This window comes from Pipistrellus kuhlii, unplaced genomic scaffold (assembly GCF_014108245.1).
Source record: "Pipistrellus kuhlii isolate mPipKuh1 unplaced genomic scaffold, mPipKuh1.p scaffold_m20_p_24, whole genome shotgun sequence".
Classification (NCBI taxonomy): domain Eukaryota; kingdom Metazoa; phylum Chordata; class Mammalia; order Chiroptera; family Vespertilionidae; genus Pipistrellus; species Pipistrellus kuhlii.
In genome coordinates, this window is record NW_023425523.1 from 10,585,681 (window position 1) to 10,607,733 (window position 22,053).

The 22,053-nt window shown below is 51.5% G+C and overlaps 1 protein-coding gene across 5 annotated transcripts in view; it reads left to right on the top strand.

Annotated features, from left to right (window-relative positions):
• IGSF3 (immunoglobulin superfamily member 3) overlaps positions 1 to 22,053 on the top strand; it is a 79,722-nt gene that overhangs the window by 25,545 nt on the left and 32,124 nt on the right. For all 5 annotated transcript variants that reach the window (XM_036452518.2, XM_036452521.2, XM_036452522.2 and 2 more), the window contains exons 3-4: positions 16,656 to 17,033; positions 19,570 to 19,980. In XM_036452518.2, the coding sequence (XP_036308411.1) occupies positions 16,656 to 17,033; positions 19,570 to 19,980 (789 nt within the window). The remainder of the gene's footprint in view (positions 1 to 16,655; positions 17,034 to 19,569; positions 19,981 to 22,053) is intronic.

Below are 22,053 nucleotides of genomic sequence, written 5' to 3' on the forward strand. Positions count from 1 at the left end.
GGGGACCTGCACGCAGTTCTGGGCAAACCACCTGGTGGCCCAGAGGCAGACTGCAGCCCTTTGTGAGAAACGGGGACGGCACTGAATCCACGCCACACACTCAGCCACGAAAGGTCTCGGGCTGTTCTGCCTGAAGAGGGGAAGTTTTGGAACGTCAGATGGTGAACTAACAGCCTGTGCGTCTCTCCGTAGCTTCAGAGCCCACTCCAGTGTGCGGTGCCCACAGTGTGCTCAGGGATTGCCCATTGAATTGATATCTAAGAGACTGTGTCCGGATCCCTGAGCCCAGTTTCATTCAGAGTAAGGAGGAACTGTCATGGAGGTTCCCGCCTGGGCAGCCCTCAGTGGGATGTACCTCTGTGGGAGGAATGTCCACAGGTGCGGTGGGTGGGTAGACCAGATGGCCCCAAGCATCGATCCTACTCTACACGATTCAGCATGTTTGGTGGATGAGAGTAAGGGGCGGGGGTAAAATCTGTGATCACTCAGGGTGGCCAGGAACAAGTAGCTTTGCAAGTGAAATCTGCTGGCAAACTACCTTACTTACAAGTGCACCCGCACCCCAAGCATGCTTTTTATAATTTCTAGGTAAAACGCCCTAATTTGAAATAGCATCGAGTAGAATTTAAGTTAATAGTGTGAATTGCAGTCCCATCTGCTCAGCCTTCATGGCCCACCAGATCTGTGGAGCCATTTGTCACAATTTGTCTTAAAGCCAGGAAGAAGAATCCTCCTGGATGCGGTCCAGGCTTCCCGCCGAGACGCCGGCGTGGGACGTGGAAGGGGTGGGTGGTGAGAAAGCGGGGCTGGGCAGCAGGAGAGCCGTGTTGCCGGTGGCAAGAGGCAGGATTCCAGCTTCCCTCACTGGCTTGCTGGTGACCTTGGTCATGCCACCTCACAGGCCTCAGTGCCTAGGGTAGCAGGGCCTGGCAGATCAAAGCTTCACCAAGTCAGGGCCAGGCTGGGTGACCTCCCATTCACTCATTCATTCATTCATTGATTCATTCATTCAGCTAATTAATACCCATTCATTTAGCTTCTATTATGTGTCAGGCACCATTCTCGTTTTGGAACCTAGGATGCTAAGGACATGGTCACCCATTTCATTGATATCACCGGGGAGCAGCATTTCTTCGGGGCATAAGGACTAAGTGCATGAAAACTGCCCTGAGCTCTGGAAAGGGTGCCACCAGCCTTCCTCCTGGTGTGCTCGAGGCCTTAAAGGGACCTGGGGGCCATGCAGAAGTGCATGAGCATCAAGCTGTGAGGATGGATAGCTGAACAGGTGCTTCTCAAAGCAGCTTCAACATAGGCGGAATTGGGTGTGAAAACTCTTCCTGGGGGAGGTGACTGTGGAGCAGGGCTCTCAGAGGGGACAAGGGGTCTGCTTTGTTGCAGGAGGGATTGAGTGAGGCCTCAGAGTGGGGAGGAGGTGATGTGAGGCCCCTGTGAGGAGGAGCATTGTCTGGAGTGGAGGTGCACTGGGAAAGGGCTTTCTGGGAGAATAACATGCAACCACAGGTGGATTCATCTCACAAATATTTATTGGGGACCTGCCGTCTGCAGTGCTGAAGGTCACACGCAGGTGAGCTAAGATAAGGCTCTGGCTTCAGGTGCCCTCAGCCTAGGGAGGCGGGTGAGGGCGGAGGCACATTCAGGGCAGTGCAGCGGGCACACACTCAGGGCAGCGTGACTGACTGCCGAGGGGGAGGGGCAGGCTTCCTGGCAGAGGTGACAAGTGAGCTGGGCCGGACGTGTGACGAGGTGAGTAGGCGTTGGCAAGGGTAGGGCGGAGAAAGTCCATTCCAGGTAAAGGGCTTTGAAATCGTTTTTTTACTGTGGGCGGCGGCCAGATACCCATAACCAGGTGTTCATTTGATTCTTGAAATGATGGGGGATGCACTTCACTGCCCCCTGAAAGAGGATGGTCATCTCAGTGTTTGAGGGTGAGAATCCTTTGTGCTTTAGCGGCCACAAGCCTTTTCTGGAACACGGTGTGTGTGTGTGTAAAGCAGAAGCAAGTCCTTTCTGCTCTGGGTTGGGAAGGTTCTGGAACGAATGAAGGCCTGGGAGGTGGAGGAGGCAGCCCAGCACAGAGGTGACGGAGGCGGGACTGCAGGAAGGAGAGGAGGGAATGCAGTGGGGCCCAGAGTGCCTGTGAATGAGCAGAATTTAGGGACACTTCCCTGAGGGAGGGGGCGATGAAGAAAAGAGACGGAGCTTGGACTCCTCTGTGCCGGGAAGAGAACTGGGGAGGGCAGACAGCGTGGGGACTGCTTTGTAGGAACGGGCAGGATGGGCGGTCACAGTGCATCTATTTCTGGAATTGGCAGCTCAGGGGCTTGGTTCAGCTCAGTGACTTAAAATCAGCACGTTTCCACCTGAAGTGAGTTTTGAGGTGGGGCCCCGAACTCTGGGGTTCTCCTGTTTAGAAGGAGGTTATCAGTTAACTAGTCTACATCCTTGCGTATCATCCCAAATCTTAATGGTTTAGAGCACATGTGTCAAACACAAGGCCCGCGGGCCAAATCCGTCCCGCCAGGCCTTGCAATGTGGCCCGCACCGCGCTGTCATCACTGCACTCCGCTGCGTTTCCATCACAATGACAGTTTATGACTGTTCTGTAAACCATTCGGCCCGCGATTTAGGCTGGATTTTAGATTTTGGCCCCTTCTCTGATTGAGTTCGACACCCCTAGTTTAGAGCAATGGTCATTAGAGCAAACTCACTCGTCCACAGAGCCAAATATCAACAGTACGACGATTGAAACTTCTTTTTGAGAGCCAAATTTTTTAAATTTAAACTTCTTCTGACGCCACTTCTTCAAAATAGATTCACCCGGGCCATGGTATTTTGTGGAAGAGCCACCTCAAGGGGCCAAAGAGCCCCATGTGGTTCGAGAGCCGCAGTTTACCGACCGCTGGTTAGAGCAAGAATCATTTTCTTCTTTTCCAAGAATTCTGTAGGCCAGGACTTGGCTGGCAGTCTCAACTCAAGGCATCTTTCATTGGTTGCAGTCAGCCAGGGGCTGGGGCCCAGCACCCGCATCTCACCCGGCGGTGCTGGTCACTCCTGTGGGCTGGCATAACCTTCCTTATCGTCTGTCAGCCACCTGCACGGCAGCCCAGAGCTCCACGTGGATGTCCCAGGGAGCCAGGGAGCCTTGGATGACCTTGAAGTCACAGAGTGTCCCTTCTGCCCTAGCTCTGAGCCCACCCAGATTCGAGGGGAGGAACACAGATCTCTCAGTGGGAACAGGGCCAAGGTCCCACAGAGCAGAGCCTGCGGCTGGAGACCTTTGGGAAACACCCTTTGGCTCAGGGGGAACTCACTTGACGGATGAACCGCGATTACAGGCAGAGGAGAGAGGAGGGCGCCCCCTAGGGTTTGTGGGCACCCGAGTGACTGGATGAGAGGCAGGGGAGGAGGCAGCCAGTGGCCAAGGAGGCGTGGCAGGACTGGAGGAGGAGAGCCAGGAGCCCAGGAGGTGTGCTGGGCACACAGCCAGGCTGGCTGTGGGAGCTGGAGGCAGACCTGTGGGCAGGAGGGGGGTTTGGCCAGGACCACGTGGCTCCATTGTTTTCTCTACAAGTTTGAGCCCTCCCTCCTGGTTCCCCCTTAGATTTCTAACTGACATTTCATTAAGAAACATTTTAAATTAGCTTTGTTTTCGTCTCCCTGTTTTACTTTGGCATGGCACGTGCTTGTATTCCTTTATTTCCGAAGAGGTAATGCATGCGCGTGCTTTAATTAGAAAGGATACGCAAGGTGAAACTTCAGTCTGTTTCTTGCCCCACTCCCCCATTCGCCCCCACCCCCGACCTCCCCGCATTAGGGTTCACGTGCATCCTTCAGAAAACGTTCTGAACGCTGCCGGCCGGGGATCCTGTCCAAGCTTTCCTAAACCTGGCCTTTCCCACGTGGCTTCTAATTCAGGTCAGGCCCATTCCTGCCGGTGTGCCTTTCTGCTTTGAGTGGTTTCTAAGTGTTCTTTTACTCCCTGATCCCGATCCTGATGGTTTTTGCCCTGTCATTTCCCTGTGCATTTAGCCCCGGCAGAGGGACATGTGTAGGGGGCTCTGAATTTGGGTGTCCCAGGATCACTTAATCTTGGAGCTAAAAAGGGACTTTAAGGATTGTCAAGGTGTTTTTCCCTTTGTTTGGTTTGATTAAAAATTTTTTTGTGTTTTGCATGCAGGGAATTCAGATCTAGAGAAGAGAGTAAAAGTTTCCCCTTCTTTCCCACTACAGCATCCTTCCTTCCTCCCATCCCCCCACAAACCCCCAAACCAACTCTGATGTGCTTCCGGGGTGGGTGGTGACCTGAGACCCCTGTTCGCTGGAGCGGACAGGAAGCTGATCCAGCTGTGGGCCCAGTGCTGGAACCCAGGCTCCTGCGAGTGGTTGGCGGTGGGGACATTGGCGATGTGCGAGGCCTGGGGCCCGGGTCTCCTCAGCTGGCCTTCCCGGGGACAGATGCAGCCGAGCTCTGCCTGGCAGCGGGGCAGCTCAAGGAAAGCCAAGGCGGCCTGCACTGCGCACCATCGATCCATGGCTCTGAAGCTTTTTTTTTTTTTTTTTTTTAAATCTGTGAGTGTCCACAAAATTCATCACTTTGCAGTGAGCCTGCCAGGGATGCTGCGGTGCAGAGCTGGCCCCTTGTGTCCCTGGGCCTCTGACTTCTGGAATTATGCCTTAAAGTCAGTCAAATGCCCTGTAAACACTGACATCACCAACCCTGCCCCGGGTTTCTGTAACCTTTCTAAAGCCCCCACGCCTCACCTGCTCCTCGCTGCAGCCCTTCCTTCTGCTGGGCGGGCTGGCCCCTGTAAAGGAAGTCAAACAGCAGCTCCTGTGCCTCAGAAAGCCCCGGGCGCGCTGGGGTCCGTTCTGTTGGCTGCCCAGGCCCGGCCAGCTAATCCTGCCAGGTGGGCAGCTCTGAGTTAATGAGGGCCACCTCTCTTTTGCCCCCCGGCGCGTGGATTTCCTTTAAAGTGCTTCCCAGGTTTGGGGAGAAAGTAATATAAAGCTGCAGAACGGATTGCCGGGCAGGATTAAAAACTAATCCCTCCGCAGCCGCGCGCCCATTGGCTGCCTTCCGGGTATGCTTCCTCTCCCATCTCCGAGTGCTCCTCATTCTGTGGTTATCTTGCAAGCGGCTCCCGAGTTGCTTTTAAGTCCTAGAGGATGTGTCCCCATTCGATGACCGTCTGCTGTGCTGAGAGACCCGGCCGCCACCCGCACAGACCCGCACCCGCACACACAGGCGGCTGATGACAGCTCCGCTTCTCAGCACTAGTTTCCATGACGCGGACAGTGTGTTAGACGTGCAGCTCTGGGAACGCGGTAACCTTCACACCTGTATCGGCAGAGCCCTCATTAATTCGGTCATTTCCTGTTTGCATCATCTCAGTCATCTTCCCTCTCTTTTCTCAAACGAGCCTTTGTTGATTGGGTTGGGAAAGCCTGGAGTCCCTGAGGTTCCGGGAGCGGGCTCTGCCCTTGGTGACTTGCTCGGTCTTGACCTTTTGCCGAGGTGCCATCCATTTGGGAGCTGTGGCCTGCAGCTGGTGCAGACCGAGGAGGACGGAGGACCAGGGGTTTGGGAGCAGCCCTGAACTAACGGGCTCCCGGCATCTTTCCCAAGTCGGTCAGTGGGTCGTCATGGCCCGTGAGGCACTTCCCGCCTGAACGCTTGCCTCCATCGGCTGTTGGACTCCTGTCTGCTCCCTCCGTCCTGCTGAGGGCTGGCTGGAGGAGAGGGTTTCCAGAGCGTTGGATGGGCCCCAGGAAGAGATTCCCAGTCCAATGATGACCTCATTCACTTCCCCCCACACCTACCCCTGCGCCATCTCTGTTCTCACACCCACCGGACGCCCAGGCCTGGGAGTCGTTCTGGACAAGCTCCCTGGACAGCCCACTGGCTCTAGACTCCTGATTGCATTTCCCAGCATCTGTTCTGCCAGACCCCCCACCACCATCCCGTGACCTGCTCCAGTTGGGGCCTTGGAAGCTCTCATGGGGGATCACTGCATGCGTCGTCTGCCAGAACCCTTTCTCCTCACTCCTTCCAGAACCAGCCTCCCCAGATGGAATATATATTCCTTCATTTATGCCCCTCAGCGGCTCCCTGTTGCCCCTGGGCAAAGCCTCCTGCGTGTGGCACTGAGCCCACCCTGACCCGTCCCTTTCTGCTGCTTCACCCCGGCTGCCCTCGCCCCTGGTGTACCCCGCACCTAGCAATGGAAATGGCTGCAGCTCTCTGGACCCCTGGCTCTCTCAGGTAGCTCTGCGAACACTCGCTCTGCTCTCTGCTGAGGTCCTGGTTATGCCCTCTTGTCCTAAGTAAAACCTTTCTCTGAAGCCCCTCCTGACTCCTTGTGGTTAGAAGGGACCCCTTGCTCTGTGCCCTCCAGTCCTTCACAGCACAGGGGCACTGGGCAGCCTCTGGGTATACATCTGTCTCCTGGCCTGGGAGGATTTGGGTCTTGCAGCTCATCGGCCTGGCACATGCCTGGCAAAGAAGAGGCACCCTCAGTACTTGTAGCGTGAATGAAAGGTGAGCTTGGAGTCAGGCTGTGAGCTGTGGTGCTGGCTCTGCAGCCACTGCGACAAGATGTAAAACATGAAGTGTCCTTCCCTCACAAGATGGTTGTGAGTTAGAATGAGAAGACACTTGGGCTCCAGTCGGTTTGGCTTAATGGATAGAGCGTCGGCCTGCGGACTGAAGGGTCCCAGGTTCGATTCAGTTCAAGGGCACATGCCTGGGTTGTGGGCTCCATCCCCAATAGGGGGCGTGCAAGAGGCAACCAATCAGTGATTTTTGTCTACATCTTTCTCCCTCTTCCTTTCTCTCTAAAATCAATAACATCTATGTATATAAAAGGCTAACATGCAAAATGTTCTCTCTGGAGTTTGACTGGGAGACTGGGAGTTCGTTCGCTTGCTATTCTGTGTGCTGACCACCAGGGGGCTGCATGGAACAAAGGAAGGCTTTGGCAAGTAGCTGGAAGGTCCTAATCAGCCTAATCACCCGGCAAGGCCTTAGGGACCCTACCCATGCACGAATTTCGTGCACCAAGCCTCCAGTATATATAAAGGAATGAGAAGACACTTGTGGAAATGCTGTGCAGTGCAGGGTTGGCTAACACTTCAGCAGGCCAGGTCCTCTGTCTTTATTTCCCTTTTCAGGTGACAGAGGGAGGAAGCCTCGGTTTCAGGAGCAGCACCTCAGTACCTTGCATCTATTTGTTGTCTTCTTGCTGAGGGCTTCTCACCTGGCTCCCATTAGGAGGGTGTGCTTGGGAGCACCCACTGCATAGGGGCGGGGTGACCACTAGGGGGCAGAGGCTTTGAACCCTTCCTGCCTTGGGGGCCGTTCAGCACACGTTCAGAGCCCAGATCCTGAAATCTCTCTCTCGAGGTTTCTCCAGGGCCCGGGATGCTGCAGCCCGCCCTCGCTCTCAGCAGGGACTCATGCACAGCCCTGTGCGGTGTGCCACGACCTTGGCCCTGCATCAGTCAGAGGCAGCAGCCTGCATGCTAACGTCCAGGCTGCTTTCTCAGGATCCCGGCAGCCATCTGCCGTTCAGGTGCCTTCTTTGTGCCCCGGGAGGGTGGTTTTCATCAGGACTTGTGACGTCTATCCATGCCGTGCAGAGGCATCGGATTGAGAGAAGCAAGAGAAGAGACACGGTACAGGGCTCCGAAGGGATCCGCATGGATTTGAAAGTTGAATAACTCAGAAAATGAGGATTTTAGGAAAGTGAGTGAACAGCTTAAAAGAAAAAAAAAACAAGAAAAAGAAAAAAAAGCGGAGATGAGGCCAAACCTGTTCCACCAGGCCCTCACACAGTGCCCAGCTCAGAGGGCCGCTGGTGAACCACGTGACACGCACACGCCTGCCAGGACAGCTGGCCAGCCCGGCCCCAGCAGACTTTGCCATCGTTTTCCCCTCCACTTCCTCCCTGTTCCATTAACTCCCGGCCCACCCTCTCCCACTGCCATAGCCTCCCTTCACCTTCACAGAAATACTCATTTCCCCTGACTTCTTTCCTGGGGGTTGAAGGGAAGGGTGGTCTGAGAAGTGACTTTTGACCATCTGCCCTCATTACGAGAGAATCCATGCAGAGGGCAGCGAGCTTGGAAGACACAAAGTGTAAGCAAGGACAGCCTCGTACTACCTGCCTCTCTCTAGCATTTTCCTATCGACTAGCCCAGCTCTCCTCACACATGCAGGGCGTGGGGTGTTTTTCTCTACAAAAACAGCCTCAAGCCTCGCAGAGGTCTTTTCTTCTTTAACCTAGTGATGTGACTTCAACATCTTTAGGTTTTATTTTCTATTTTCACAAATATTTTTGTATTGATTTCAGAGAGGAGAAGGGAAAGAAAGAGAGAGATAAACATCAGTGATGAGAGAGTCATTAATTGGCTGCCTCCTGCAGGCCCTGCACTGGGGATTGTGCCCACACTCTGGGCATGTGCTCTGACCAGGAATCAAACTGTGACCCTCTGGTTCATAGGTCAACGCTCAACCACTGAGCTATGCCAGCCACACCTTTTTAACAACTGTGTAAGCTGCGAAAGTGCCCCCGCCACCCTGTGGTTTAATGGTCAGTGCAGGAGCAGCTAGAGGATTATACACATTTGGGCAAGGAAAGGACCAAGGTAGGAGAAATGCGAGAAGGGAAGGGCTTCTTGGTTATAGCAAACAAATTAGAAATAACCCAAATATCCACATTTTGGCACTAAAGAAAATGTGGTGTAATCCTATGATGGAATACTATACACCTATATTAAAGGAAAGAACTAGAATTATATTTCTTCTCAAAAATATTAAAGGGGAAAGCCAAGGAACATGTTTGGAATGATAATGTTTGTATACTTTCACTGATTTTTTTGTGTGTGTGTGTGTGTGTTATATGTAAATGTGTTTTTTTAAAAAAATATTTTATTGATATATATATATATTTTTTTTTTTTTTTTTTTTTTTTTTTTTACAGAGAGGAGGAGAGGGATAGAGAGTTAGAGACATCAATGAGAGAGAATCATCAATCAGCTGCCTCTTGCACACCCCCTACTGGGGATGTGCCCGCAACCAAGGTACATGCCCTTGACTGGAATCGAACCTGGAACCTCTCAGCCTGCAGGCCGACGCTCCATCCACTGAGCCAAACCGGTTTCAGCTGTAAATGTGTTTTTTAAAAAGTCTGGAGCAATATATACCTAAATTATAGCAGTGCAATCTATGAGGAAATGCTGGGGGGTAGGGGGGATGGAAGGAGTAGGATTAGGATTGATAATCAGAACAGATTGGAGGCTTGTAATATTTTAATTAAAAAATTTTTATGATGAATATTCCAGTTTATTAAATATTGAAGTCAGAGTTTAGTAGGCCTCTAGGTGGCATCTTCAGTCTATAGTGATGAGTACAGTAGGCACCAGCTCAGAGGCCAGATCCCACCCGGGGGCTTGGGAGCCGCTCCTGACAGCACAGGGAGGCAGGGGCGGCTCCGCAGTGCAGGTGCCCAGGCTCCGGGTCGGTTTGGGGAGAAGTGAACCACTGGGTTTGCAGTCCTCTCGGCTGGCCCTGTCGCCGGTAGTCACACCTTTTTAGAAGTGGCATCAATAATGTAACATTTATCAATCATCGACTTCAGACCGGCTCTATTTTAAGAAGCACTGGGGGATGTGAGTGAAGGAATGAATGGGTGATATTTTTGTCCTTGAACTTGAAACCAGGCCAGGCCCTCCTTGTCTCACCTGACTGTGAATTTGGTCTTACCCTCTGCTCTGTCCTCCACCTGCTCCGGGGATAATTCACAAACGCAAACCTGATCTGAGTCCTCACTCTCCTAGCCAGCCTCTTCCGCCACTTCCCGTGCCAGGGGAGGGGGAGGACCTTACTGGTACTCACTCCTGCCTGGCTCTGCTGTGCCCTCCAGTCATGTGACAAAGAACCCTTACAAACATCTTGCTAATCCTGGAACATGCTGAAATGTTTTTCGTGTGGCATGCACTTCCCCTCGTATCCTTCACGACCCCATTCAAATGCCACTGCTTGTGTGAAGCCTTCTTAGACCTGCTTTTCTCCTGAGTGGCCCGAACTTCATACCTCACTGCCATCACCTGCTGGTGCGTAATGACAGTGGTGTATTTCCTTTGGTAGGATCAGTGTAGGATAAAACTAGGTTTTATTTCTTTTTCCCTCACCGTTTCTGCCCTGGCCCCTTCATGTAATAGGTACTGAAAATACATCGGTTGAAAGTATAGTGCCGTGGTCAGCAAACTGCAGCTCACGAGCCACTCTTTGGACCCTTGAATGTGTCTCTTTCACGAAACACTACAGCCTGGGCGAATCTATTTTGAAAAAGTGGCATTAGAAGAAGTTTAAGTTTAAAAAATGTGGCTCTCAAAAGAAATGTCAGTCGTTGTCCTGTTGATATTTGGCTCTGTGGACTAATGAGTTTGCCGACCACTGGTATAGTGTATGCCCTGTTATCTTTGCTGTGTAACAAATCACTCCAAAACTCAGCGTCTTAAAACAACCATTTTTCATCCATATGAGCCTAACCAGTGGTCAAGGACAACGGGGGAAGTGGGAGCATGCATGGGGAGGGGTCTGGGATGGGAATGGGGGAATGAGGACACATAGGTGATACCTTAATCAATAAAGAAATTAAAAACACAAAAACAAAAAACAACCACCATTTTGTCGTGCTCATGGATCTGTGGTCAGAGTTCACGTGGACACATCATCATAATCATTTATCTTCATTTCAAAACAGCACACACCTGCTTATTTTTTTAAAATGGGAAAATAGAGAAGAGGAAAAGCGAGGTAATCACCCATATTCTCAACATGCAAAGGTTCATGCCAATTTCATTGTGTTTCGTGTGGTTCTTTTCTAGGTACAGTATTTTAACACACCTTTACTTCAGATGTGTTTTTTGCATCTGTAACTGACATTGCATTATTAGTGTTGCTTTTTTTTTAATGCTTTTGTACTTACAAAGATTTTTTCCTGTTTGGGGATTGCTGTCTCTCCTTGGTAGAAATAAGGTGAAATTTAAACATATTCATTTGGTGACTTTCACAGTATCATTTGATCTTGAGGGTTACCTGTGAGACTGTGTAGGGCACACAGTTGCATTCTCCCCAGTTGACAAGATGGAAACATACTCTAGTGCAGCTGAGCGCCTTGCAGACTTTGGAAGGATGTGCTGAGCTGTGGGGTGCTGATGGGGCTTTGGGGGCGCCAGGGCCCCACTGGAATAGGGGATGTGGGATGGGGTGGTGGCTCCTTCTGACACGGTGACGAGTCACGCACCTTGGACATAGAAATTGGATTCCGTGCCTAGAGCTGTGGGTCCCCGAGCCCAGGCATGAGCTGAAAAACGCATGAGAAGCTGGCTCTCACACCCAGCGACGCCGCTCTCCTCACCAGCTCCTGAGTTGTACTGCCCCTGGCCAGGTTCATCGAGGCCTCAGATCCAGGGAAAGTGGAAGCACACTTGGACAAGCAACACCTTGAAAGGCTAGTTGAGTGATATCATGAGTTTGTGATTAAGGACTGTCAAGGCTAAATCTGAGCCCTGGCTGGGTGGCTCAGAGGTTGGAGCATCTTTCTGCACACCAAAAGGGTTGTGGGTTCGATTCTCGGTCAGGACACATACCTAAGTTGTGGGTTCGGTCCCCTATTGGGATGCATACTGGAGGCAACCGATGGATGTTTCTTTCTCATGTTAATGCGCGCCCCTCCCCCCTTTCCTCTAAAATCAATAAACAAATTCTCAAGTGAGGATTTAAAAAATACAAAAACGATAAGAACAAGGGCTTTCCCACTGACCATTTATTGTCTAAAGCAAATGATTAATCTTTTTTTTCTTGGTCTTGAATCTCTTTGATAACCTTTTGAAATCTAGAAAAGCACACACTTGTACACGTGACACAATTTTGAATTTAATCTTGGGACCCACAGGAATCTATATTAGTCATATATCAGTACAAAACAAATTTCCTCAAACTTAAGGCTTGAAAGAACAGTAAAGCCTTCTCAATTTTATTGTAAACCTAAAACTTCTCTTTAAAAAGTCTTTAAAAAATCTCAGTGGGAGGAACTGGGCTCTGCTAAAGGGGGAGGAATATACAGAGATTTCCCACACACCCTCCTGCCCCCACACATTATCAGCATCACTCACCAGAGTGGCGTTTTCTTTCTTACAAACGACGCGAACTGACACTGACACCATTATAATCACCCAGAGTTCATAGTGTACCTTAGGGTTCACTCTTGATGTTGTACCTTCTATGGGTTTGGACAAATGTATAATGACATGTATCCATCTTTATGATACCATCAAGAGTATTTTTACTATCCTGAAAATCCTCTGTGCTTTTCCTGTTCATCTCCCTGCTGCAAACACTGATCTTTTTACTGTCTCCATAGTTTTGCCTTTTCCAGAATGTCATCAACGTGGACGCATGCAGGGGAGCCTTTCCTGAGGGGCTTCTTTCTCTCAGAAACATGCATTTGAGTTTCCTCTATGTGCTCTCATGGTTTGGTAGCTCCTTTCTTTTTAGCGTTGAATAATGACTGCATTTTCTGGATGTGCCACAGTTTATGTATCTATTCACCCACCGAAGGACATCTTGATTCTTCCACGTTTTGGCAAATATGAACAGAGCTGCTGTTAATATCCATGAGCAGGTTTTTGTAGACAGAAGATATCCATTCCTTTGGGTAAATACCAACGATCGCTATTGCTGGATTGGATGGGAGGATGTATTTAATCTTGTAAGATACTGTGAAACTCTCTCCCAAAGTGTCTGTACCATTTTCATCCCCAGCAGCAATGCATGAGAGTTCCTCCTGCTCCACATCCTCACCAGCATTTGGTGGTGCCAGTGCTCTGCCTTGTGGCCATTCTAATAGGTATGCAGGGGTATCCCATCGTTGTTTTAGTTTGAATTTCCCTGCTGACATCTGATGTAGAGCCTCTTGTCATGGGTTCACTCGCCATCTGTATTTCTTCTCTGGTGAGGTGTTTGTTAAGGACTTTGCCCCCCCCCCCTTTTTTTTAAATCCTCACTCAAGGATATTTTTCTATTGGCTTTTAAAAAATATGTATTTTTAAATTTATTTCAAAGAGGAAGGGAGAGGGAGAGAGAGATAGAAACATCAATGATGAGAGAGAACCATTGATCGATTGCCTCCTGTGCATCCTCGATCCACACTAGGGATCGAGGCCACAACCCGGGCATGTACCCTGACTGGGAATTGAACTATGACCTCCTGGTTTATAGGTCTATGCTCAACCACTGAGCCACACTGGCCAGGCTGACAATCTGTCTTTTAATTGCTACATTTAGACTATTGACAAAGTGATTATTGATATAGTTGGGCTAGTATCTACCACATCCATTACTATTTTTATTTGTTGCCCTGGCTTTTTGCTTTGTTCCCATTCTTATCTTCCACTTCTCTTCTGCCTTTTGTGTCTAGCTCTTTTTATACAGTTATATATAACACTTTGATCTTTTCTTTTTGAATTACAGAAGTGATATTTGGGTACTGCTAAGTAATTCAAAGAGTGCAGGAATGTCAAAAGTAAAAATGGTATCTAAAAGGAAACGGTGAACCCTGTTCAGAGGAGCCTTCTGTCCTAGGCTGAGAGGGAAGATGGGGGAGGGGCTGGGCCAGGGGAGGCCTTGATCAGGGCTGGGGACCAGGTTTGTGTGTAGGAGAAGCAGCTCTGCCCAGCAGGGCCAGTGCCAGGGGAAGGAAATGGGCAGGGCAGGGTGTGGAAGGGGGTGGGTGGGTAATAAGCTGCTGAGAAGAAAAGGTTAATTTTTATTTCTATGTTAAGGTCCGCTTCCTAAGAACAGCATTATTTTCAGTGATTTGGGGAGATATTTCCTGAGCGGGTGCAGCTGAACGTGTTTGGTTAAAGTCCAGTCCAGCATTTATTTATTTGTCAAGGCGTCTATAACCTGCTTCCGGCTCGGACAAGTGGTGTTGACCCTGATGCCCTGGGCTCATTCAGGCCACTTAACACTGTTTAACTTTCGGGAGAGCAGTGAGCAGCATCCGAGGGCTGAGTGCTTTTGTCAATAGAATCCGCTCTGGGTGAGCTCCGTATTGCGTCACAGGCGGTGTATCTGATGGCGGGTGCTGCTTGCTTCTGCCCTCTCCCTACAGAGGAAAGACCCGCTCTTCATCCAAACCAACAGAAAGAGAGATAGAAACATCAGTGATGAGAGAGAATCATTGATTGGTTGCCTCCTGCATGCTCCACACGAGGGATCGAGGCCACAACCCGGGCATGTACCCTGACTGGGATTGAACTATGACCTCCTGGTTTATAGGTCAATTCTCAGCCACTGGGCCACGCTGGCCAGGCGGACAATATGTCTTTTAATAGCTATAACCTGCTTCCATCTCAGACAAGTGGTTTTGAGAAGGTTTTGAAAGCTATTGAGAGCCTTGAATTAGCAGAGGTTCTTTCCTTGGGCACCTGGCTGGCACTGGGCAAGCAGAGACACCTTAAAGCAGCGGTCTTGACCCTGCTGTGTGTTAAATTAAAAAAAAAAATCCTAACGCCCAGGCTGCACCCCAGACCAGTGACATGGGCCGGGGTCCAGGCTGGGTTCTTTGTTCAAGCTCCCAGGAGAGTCCAGGAGGGCCCACTGGGTGAAAGGGAGTCCCTTCAAGCAAGATGCTGGCTGGTCCTGGCGGTCTCCAGTGGGTGGGAGTGACCCGGTGGGGAGTGGTCACAGCTGCCCAGTCACAGAGCACTGAGATGCAAGGAGCCCTAAGTGGTATAAATGTGCTCGCATTGTTTTCAAAGTCTCTGCGGTTCTGGAGCGCTGCAAACATTTGTTCACATGTCATTGGATAAATGTTTCCAAGTGTCATGAAGAGTACATGGTTAAATGTGATGCAGCAAACTGTTACATGTTGTAAATAACTGTCCTCTCCATGACTCTCGGTGTAGAAAGGAATGCTGTCAACCAGCATGCATGTAGTGAATTCACATGCCACTTTGATCTGTTGATTTGTACCCCCCCCCACTCACACACACACACACACACACACACTTTTTTAGTTTCCCTGCTTCTGCTGAAGCCCAGACAGGGTGCTGTGGGAGGTTTTGTTTGGGAGAAGGGATTTTTTTTGCAAGTAAGAGTTTACGAGCCACAAGTCTTCCCTTGTAAGGTCTGTTTGAAAGTCGGTCGTTTTGCATGTTGAACCCGCGGGCTGGAGCACAGACGCCCCCAGGCGGGGCTTAGAGCTGAGCCCACGAGGACGTGAGCTGTGGCAGCTGCTCGCCAGCTGGATCCACCGCAGACAGGTTTACACTGGGCAGCTGTGGTTCGGTTTGGGAGGGGGTGGGCTGCAGCCGTGAGCGGAGGCGGCTGGCCCAGAGATGGTGTCACTGTCAAGAGGCCACTGCAATGTCCTTGAGTTATTGCTGGCCTGTCCTCTGGATCCTGAGGCACAGAATGTCCCAGCCAGAGGGGCCTGATCCTGGCCTAGGCCCTGGGAGGCACACATTATCATCCCCATCTCACAGATGAGGAAACTGAGGCTCCAAGAGGTGAAGTAACATGCCCAGGGGCACAGCTAGGAAGTGACAAAGTCAGCCTTCAGCTTACATGCCATTTGCTCCAAAGCCTTCTCAGAAACCTTGTCATCATGAGGAGGCCAAGGCCTGAGGGCAGAGCGGCTTGTCCTGGGGACACAGCCCATTCATTCCAATTCCTGGCAAAGCTGTGCCTGCACCTCGCTGCTCTCTCTGCTCACTCCCACTTCCTCAGCGACCGGGCAGAACCAGTGTCGTGCTGGCTGGGAATGAGACGTTAAACCCACCATATCGCCCCATCCCCGAGGACGCAAGGGAGGCCATGATGAGAACGCGGGAAGGCAGGCAGGGGCCTCTGTGGGGGAGCATTTCCCGGCCAGAAGACGGGGGCTGGTGGGCGAATCAGAGCCGTGACTTAAGGGCAGCCTCACTCTCGTGTCACCGGTCTGCGCTCAGCTCCCTCTGGTCAGTGTGTGGCCATCATTCAAGTTCACATGCGTTCGGCTCAGAGCTGCCACATCCCCATTCCCGGCGGGCAGAGGGAGTAAGGATTGCGGGCTCCTCCACGGGGTGTCCTGGAGGAGCGACTTTTGAGAATAAAGGGTGCAGCCCCGAAGAATGAAGTGTCCACCCCCCTCGCCAGCCCTCTAATCGAGAAAGAGGCATTTCATTTCAGCCAGATCACTGAGTTGCTTCTACTCCTTTCCACCTGAATTTGTGCCAGGGATTCAACTTTTCCTGCGCACTTTGTCAAAAACCTTATAAGTAGCCTTAGTGTAAATAGTTCTAAAATGCCACGTAAATGACAAGCAGAGGGACTGCATGACCTCCCCGAGGGTCAGCTGCTGAATCAGTAACAGCACCACGTCCTCGTGCGGTCCGATGCCCGCACATGCCAGTCAGGGTTTAATCATACATCATACATACATACATACATACATTCCGAAAGCGCCAGGAAGCTGCTGATGGTACTGTCCTGCCACACAAACCCTCTGAGGATTGCTGCCTCCTTTGCATTTTGGTGGGAGATGTAAGTAAGTGAGCCTCTTGCGTGTGTGTGTCCCCCGTAGGTGTCGTGACAGCACAGCGGCAGGTCGCTGTGCAGGAAGGCCCCCTGTACCGCACGGAGGGCTCCCACATCACCATCTGGTGCAACGTGAGCGGCTACCAGGGGGCTTCCGAGCAGAATTTCCAGTGGTCCATCTACCTGCCCTCGGCCCCGGAGCGCGAGGTCCAGATCGTCAGCACTGTGGACCCCTCCTTCCCTTACGCCATCTACACCCAGCGCGTGCGCAGTGGGAAGATCTACGTGGAGAGGATCCAGGGGAACTCGGCCCTGCTGCACATCACCGACCTCCAGGCCCGGGATGCCGGCGAGTACGAATGCTTCACGCCCAGCACCGATGAGCGGTACTTCGGGAGCTACAGCGCCAAGATGAACCTCGTGGGTAAGGAGAGAGCTGTGGGGGTGTGGCCAGTGACCTGCCCGCCTGCGTGTCATGGTCCATTCTGGCTGCTGTAACAAAGCATTGTAGACGGAGCGGCTTAAACAGCAAGCATGTATTTCTCAGAGTTGGGGAAACTGGGTGCCAGCCTCATGGGTTCTGGTGGGAGCCCTCTTGCAGGTTGCAGACTGCTGACTTCCCATTGTGTCCTCACATCCTGGGAAGGGAGCAAGGGAGCACGCTGAGGTCCCTTTAGAAGGGCACTAATCCTATTCATGGGGGCTCTACCCTCGTGTCCTGATCTCCTCCCACAGGCCTCCTCTCCAAATACCATCACCGTGGGGTTGGGTTAGGTTTCAGCATATGAATTCTGGGAGGACACACACAAGCATTAAGTCCATAACATTGATTCAATTCTCTTGGTCTGATGGTCCTTCTTTCCTTCCTTTTTTAAAATTCTCACCGAGGACATGCTTAGAGAGAGGAACAGGAGGAAAGAGTTAATTCAGAGTCCAGCTTTATTTGACTTAAGAAAAATACACCTCCCCAGATATTTTAGAGGTCAACCAGTCATGTAAACAATAAAGCTTATTTGCCTTGGTAAGGCTGAAATTTAACAAAGATCCGAAGCAGATGTTAGGTATTTCTGAGAAGGTTGACTAGCCCTCTAGCTGGTGAAAGGGGATATGGAAACATGAGGCAAGGATGTCTGTGGTCCATGACCCGAAGACATGACGAGGGCGATGAAGCCTGTGATGTCAGCGGGAAGAGAAGTGAAACCTCGGAGTTGGGCTCTGGGATGCGGGGTGCCGCGAGGTGAGGAAGTGAGTGTGGGTGCAGTCTTGCTTGGTCCCAGGTGTCTGGAGTCCTCGCCCCACGAGTGGGGCATGGGCACCGCTGGCGGGTAAGCCCCTGGCTATAGAGGGGTCTGGTGGGAAGGGTTAGCACTATCGAGGCTGTTCTGTTTTTCTGCCCAAGTCATCATTTCTTTCCTTTTTTCTTTTTTGCCTTCATAGTCTCTTCTCTGAACAGTTAACGGAATGATTTTTTAAGACATTAATCAAATCATGTCCCTGCCATGCTTAAAATTCTCCAGTGGCGTCAGCCACATTTAGAATAAATTCTGCTCTTCACTGGGTTCTGCAAGGCCCTACGTGAGCCAGCTCTTGCCTCCCCACGCCAAGTCATAATTCCCAGGCTTGCTTGTGACAATAACAACTGGAATTATTGATCCGTCCTATTGCACACACTGCCATCTGCCCGCTCCCTCCACCTCCAGCTTCCTTCAGCGACTTTTCCTTCCTGGCAAGTCTGCACCCCAGCAGGAGGCCTGGACCCCAACCCTGAGCAGTCACACACACTGGGTGTTCTCATCAGTCAGAGGTGGGGTGTTTAGTTCCCAGGGAACAATTCTGACCGAGGGACCACAGGGCCACTTCACGGGCCCGAGTCACCCCCCTACGGTGGCTGCCTGCCAGTGTGGACCACTTGGCACCTCAATTACATGAAAATTGAACCTGTTAAAATCAAGGATGCTGCTGCTTTTTTTCTACCAAAAATAAATATTTTTTTAAATAATAGCCTTCCTAGAGCATTGCCTTGTTGAGGCCAGCTGGGGGGATGTGGGGCGGTGGCTGGAAGGGAGGAACTGAGGAAGTTGTTTAGAGATAAAAACTCCCCGAGTTCCAGGAACAATTTCCGTTTGAACATCAGTCAGAAGCCAATTTTACGTATCTTGAAGCAATACCAGAATGAACAATGAAATCTAATTTCCCCTAAAAGAACATGCTTTGTACACAGTATTTTCAGGGGGCTCGTTTAAAATCAAACACAACCCGCCTTTTGTCTGAGTGTTATGAAAATCACCAAGCAGGTAACAGTAATTGCCCAAAACTCGCAGTCCAGATCCAAACAGAAAACTCCCGTGTCTGTGCTGTCTGGGTCATCCGTGGCCTCGCAGCGGAGGGTGGAGGCGGGGTGGGGTGGGAGCTTTGCTATTTGTTACCTGTCGCTGAGTCTGCTCCGACCCCTGGGGACCCTGTGACTGAGTGGTGTCCACACTGTCCTGTCCTCAACAGCCCTGCTTAGCTCCTGTGGACTCATGCCCGTGGCTTCAGTCTCCCTCTTTTTCTGCTGACTTCCATTTTCCCAGCATTATTATTATTATCATCATCATCATTATTATTAAAGTATATTTTTATTGGTTTCAGAGAGGAAGGGAGAGGCAGAGATAGAAACATCAGTGATGAGAGAGAATCATTGATTGGCTGCCTCCTACATGTCCCCACCTGGGGATCAAGCCTGAAACCTGGGCATGTGTCCTTGGCTGAAATTGAACCCAGGACCCTTCGGTCCGAAGGCTGACGTTCTGTCCACTGAGCCAAACCGGCTAGGGCTTTCCCAGTGTTGTTATCTTTTGCAAAGAACCCTGCTATCTCAGGATGTGCCCAAAGCAGGACAGCTTCCGTTCTCTGTCCCTGTGAACGTCAGCTTCTGAGGCTTGAATGTGACCGTGCCCTGCGGATGCTCTGTGTTCCAGTGATCCCAGACTCCCTGCAGACCACAGCCGTGCCCCAGACGCTGCACAAGGTGGAGCAGGACCCCCTGGAGCTCACGTGCGAGGTGGCCACCGAGACGGTCCAGCACAGCCACGTGTCCGTGGCCTGGCTCCGGCAGAGAGGCAGCGAAAGGCCCGTGGAGGTCATTGCCCTGAGCCGAGACTTCGTGCTCCACTCCAGCAGCGAGTACGCCCAGCGGCAGAGCCTGGGGGAGGTGCGGCTGGACAAGCTGGGGAGCAGCACCTTCCGCCTCACCGTCTTCCACCTGCAGCCGTCCGACCAGGGCGAGTTCTACTGCGAGGCCGCCGAGTGGATCCAGGATCCTGACGGCTCGTGGTACGCCATGACCCGGAAGCGCTCCCAGGGCACCGTGGTCACCGTCCAGCCCACAGGTCAGTCTCTCTCGTCCCCGTTCGCCCGGTGGTTATTTTTTCTATTATTTCTTTGGTGGTGGTTGATGATTTTTAAGATGCATTGTCCCCATTCTTCCACAGTCTGGGAGGTAAGTAGGGAAGATGGGTGTGCTGGTGGCTTGCCGGCGGGGCCCCAGGAGGAGTCTCAGTGTATCGTTGAGGCAGCCCTAGGGCACTGGGTTCCCTTTAAATGCTGTCTCCAGGGGAAGACCTCGGAAGGGGATTGCTGGAGGAGGCTGAGTGACGAGTTTAGAGCTGGGTCCAGGTGATGGCAGCTCCTCACGTTATCCTCCCACAGGGTCAGAGCACCCCTGGCCCCTGGCCCCCATGTCTGGCCCCCGCATCCAGCCTGCTACAGATCAGAGCCGGGTGCTGTTGCTGCTGCCTAGGCTGTGCTGAGGCAGGCTCTCCGTAGGCCTTCGGCCCCCGGCTTTGGTTGAGGGCAGTCACTGTGTGGGTAAGGAGGTGTGGTGATGGTCCAGGAGCCTTTCCTTGTTTTGCTGACCTTGGGGTGAGGCTACAGCTGTCCCGGGGAGTGGAGATGGGGACTGTGGAATCTGAAGTGCATGTGGGGTTCTCTTGTCAACACCTGCTTCCTGACCTCCTTGTCCCATTTGCTGTGGTCAGTGCTCTTGGTCTTTCCGTAATCTTCTGTCATTCTAGAGCAGGGCTTCCGACCCACCGGACAGTGCAGATTCCTGAGCCAGGCTCCGGTGGGCCTGGGAGCTGGGTTTCCAGCATCCTTCCCAAGTGATTTTTCCATGGCCTGCTTCCTACAGTTTGTATTTTTTTAATCCTCACTAGAGGGTATTTTCCCATTGATTTTCAGAGAGAGGGTGGAAGGAAGGTGGAAAGACACAGAGAGAAAGAGAGAAACGTTGATATGAGAGAGACACCCACCAATTGGTTACCTCCCCCACACGCCAATGCCCTTGACCAGAGTCAAACCCCTGACCTTTCAGTCTGACACTATCCTCTGAGCCAAACATTTGAAGACTTCATGGTCTGTTTTGTCAAGCACAGCGCTAGAGCTAGAGGTCACAGGGCAGAGGGATTCTCTGGCAGCGGGTGGATGTGAGGGCTTTTATGAGAAGGGTTGGGCTCCTGTAGAGATGGCACCTTGTCTGTAGGACCCAGAACAATTTGCAGCTTCTGGATCTTCCAGTACCAAGCAATCTCCAGACGGTGCCTTATTTCCTGTTCATCTTTTCCTTCCTGGATGGTTTTAATATCAGCTTCAAAAGTCTGGACCAAATTTGGAGTCCTTTAAATAATGCTTTTAAATTGGGTTGCACCAGTTAATCTACTTTATTTTTAATCTTACCAGTTTGGGATTAGGAGTTTTTTAAATTTGCCCAGCACGTATCTCCAGACTACACCAGCCCAGGGAAAACTCAATGACATGAATGTTGATGGCTTTGCCCTGAGCCCCTGTGCTGCTCAGGCTCAGTGGTTGCCGCCCCAGCGTGGCCTTCTTGTAGTTCATTTCAGTAAGCCCCCAGTGAGTCCCTGCAGCACTGAAGGGGTGGTGGTAGCGCCGGGCATTCAAAGATGATTCACACTGGGCCCCTGCGTGCAGGGAGCCGGCCAGTGTGAAAACCAGCAGCTGAGAGCAGGCTGCTAAGTGCCAGGATCGGGCAGAGAACGCTCTGGGGACGCAGTGAATGTGAAGTGTGTCTACACCAGGGGTCGGCAAACTCATTAGTCCACAGAGCCAAATATCAACAGTACGACGATGGAAATTTCTTTTGAGAGCCAAATTTTTAAATCTAAACTTCTTCTAACGGCACTTCTTCAAAATAGACTCACCCAGGCCATGGTATTTTGTGGAAGAGCCACACTCAAGGGGCCAAAGAGCCACATGTGACGACAGGAAAGGGAAAGTAGCCTGCAGCCCCACCTGCTGGAGGAGGAGGGACTGGGTGCTGGGTGCTGCGACAGCCTCCCCTGCCCCAGGCTCTTTGGTCCTGCTTTCTAGAACAGAGTGTTTTCTCCAGCACCTGACTCCTTTGTCTTACCCCACCCCGGCCACGGGTGCCTATGAGAGAGGAG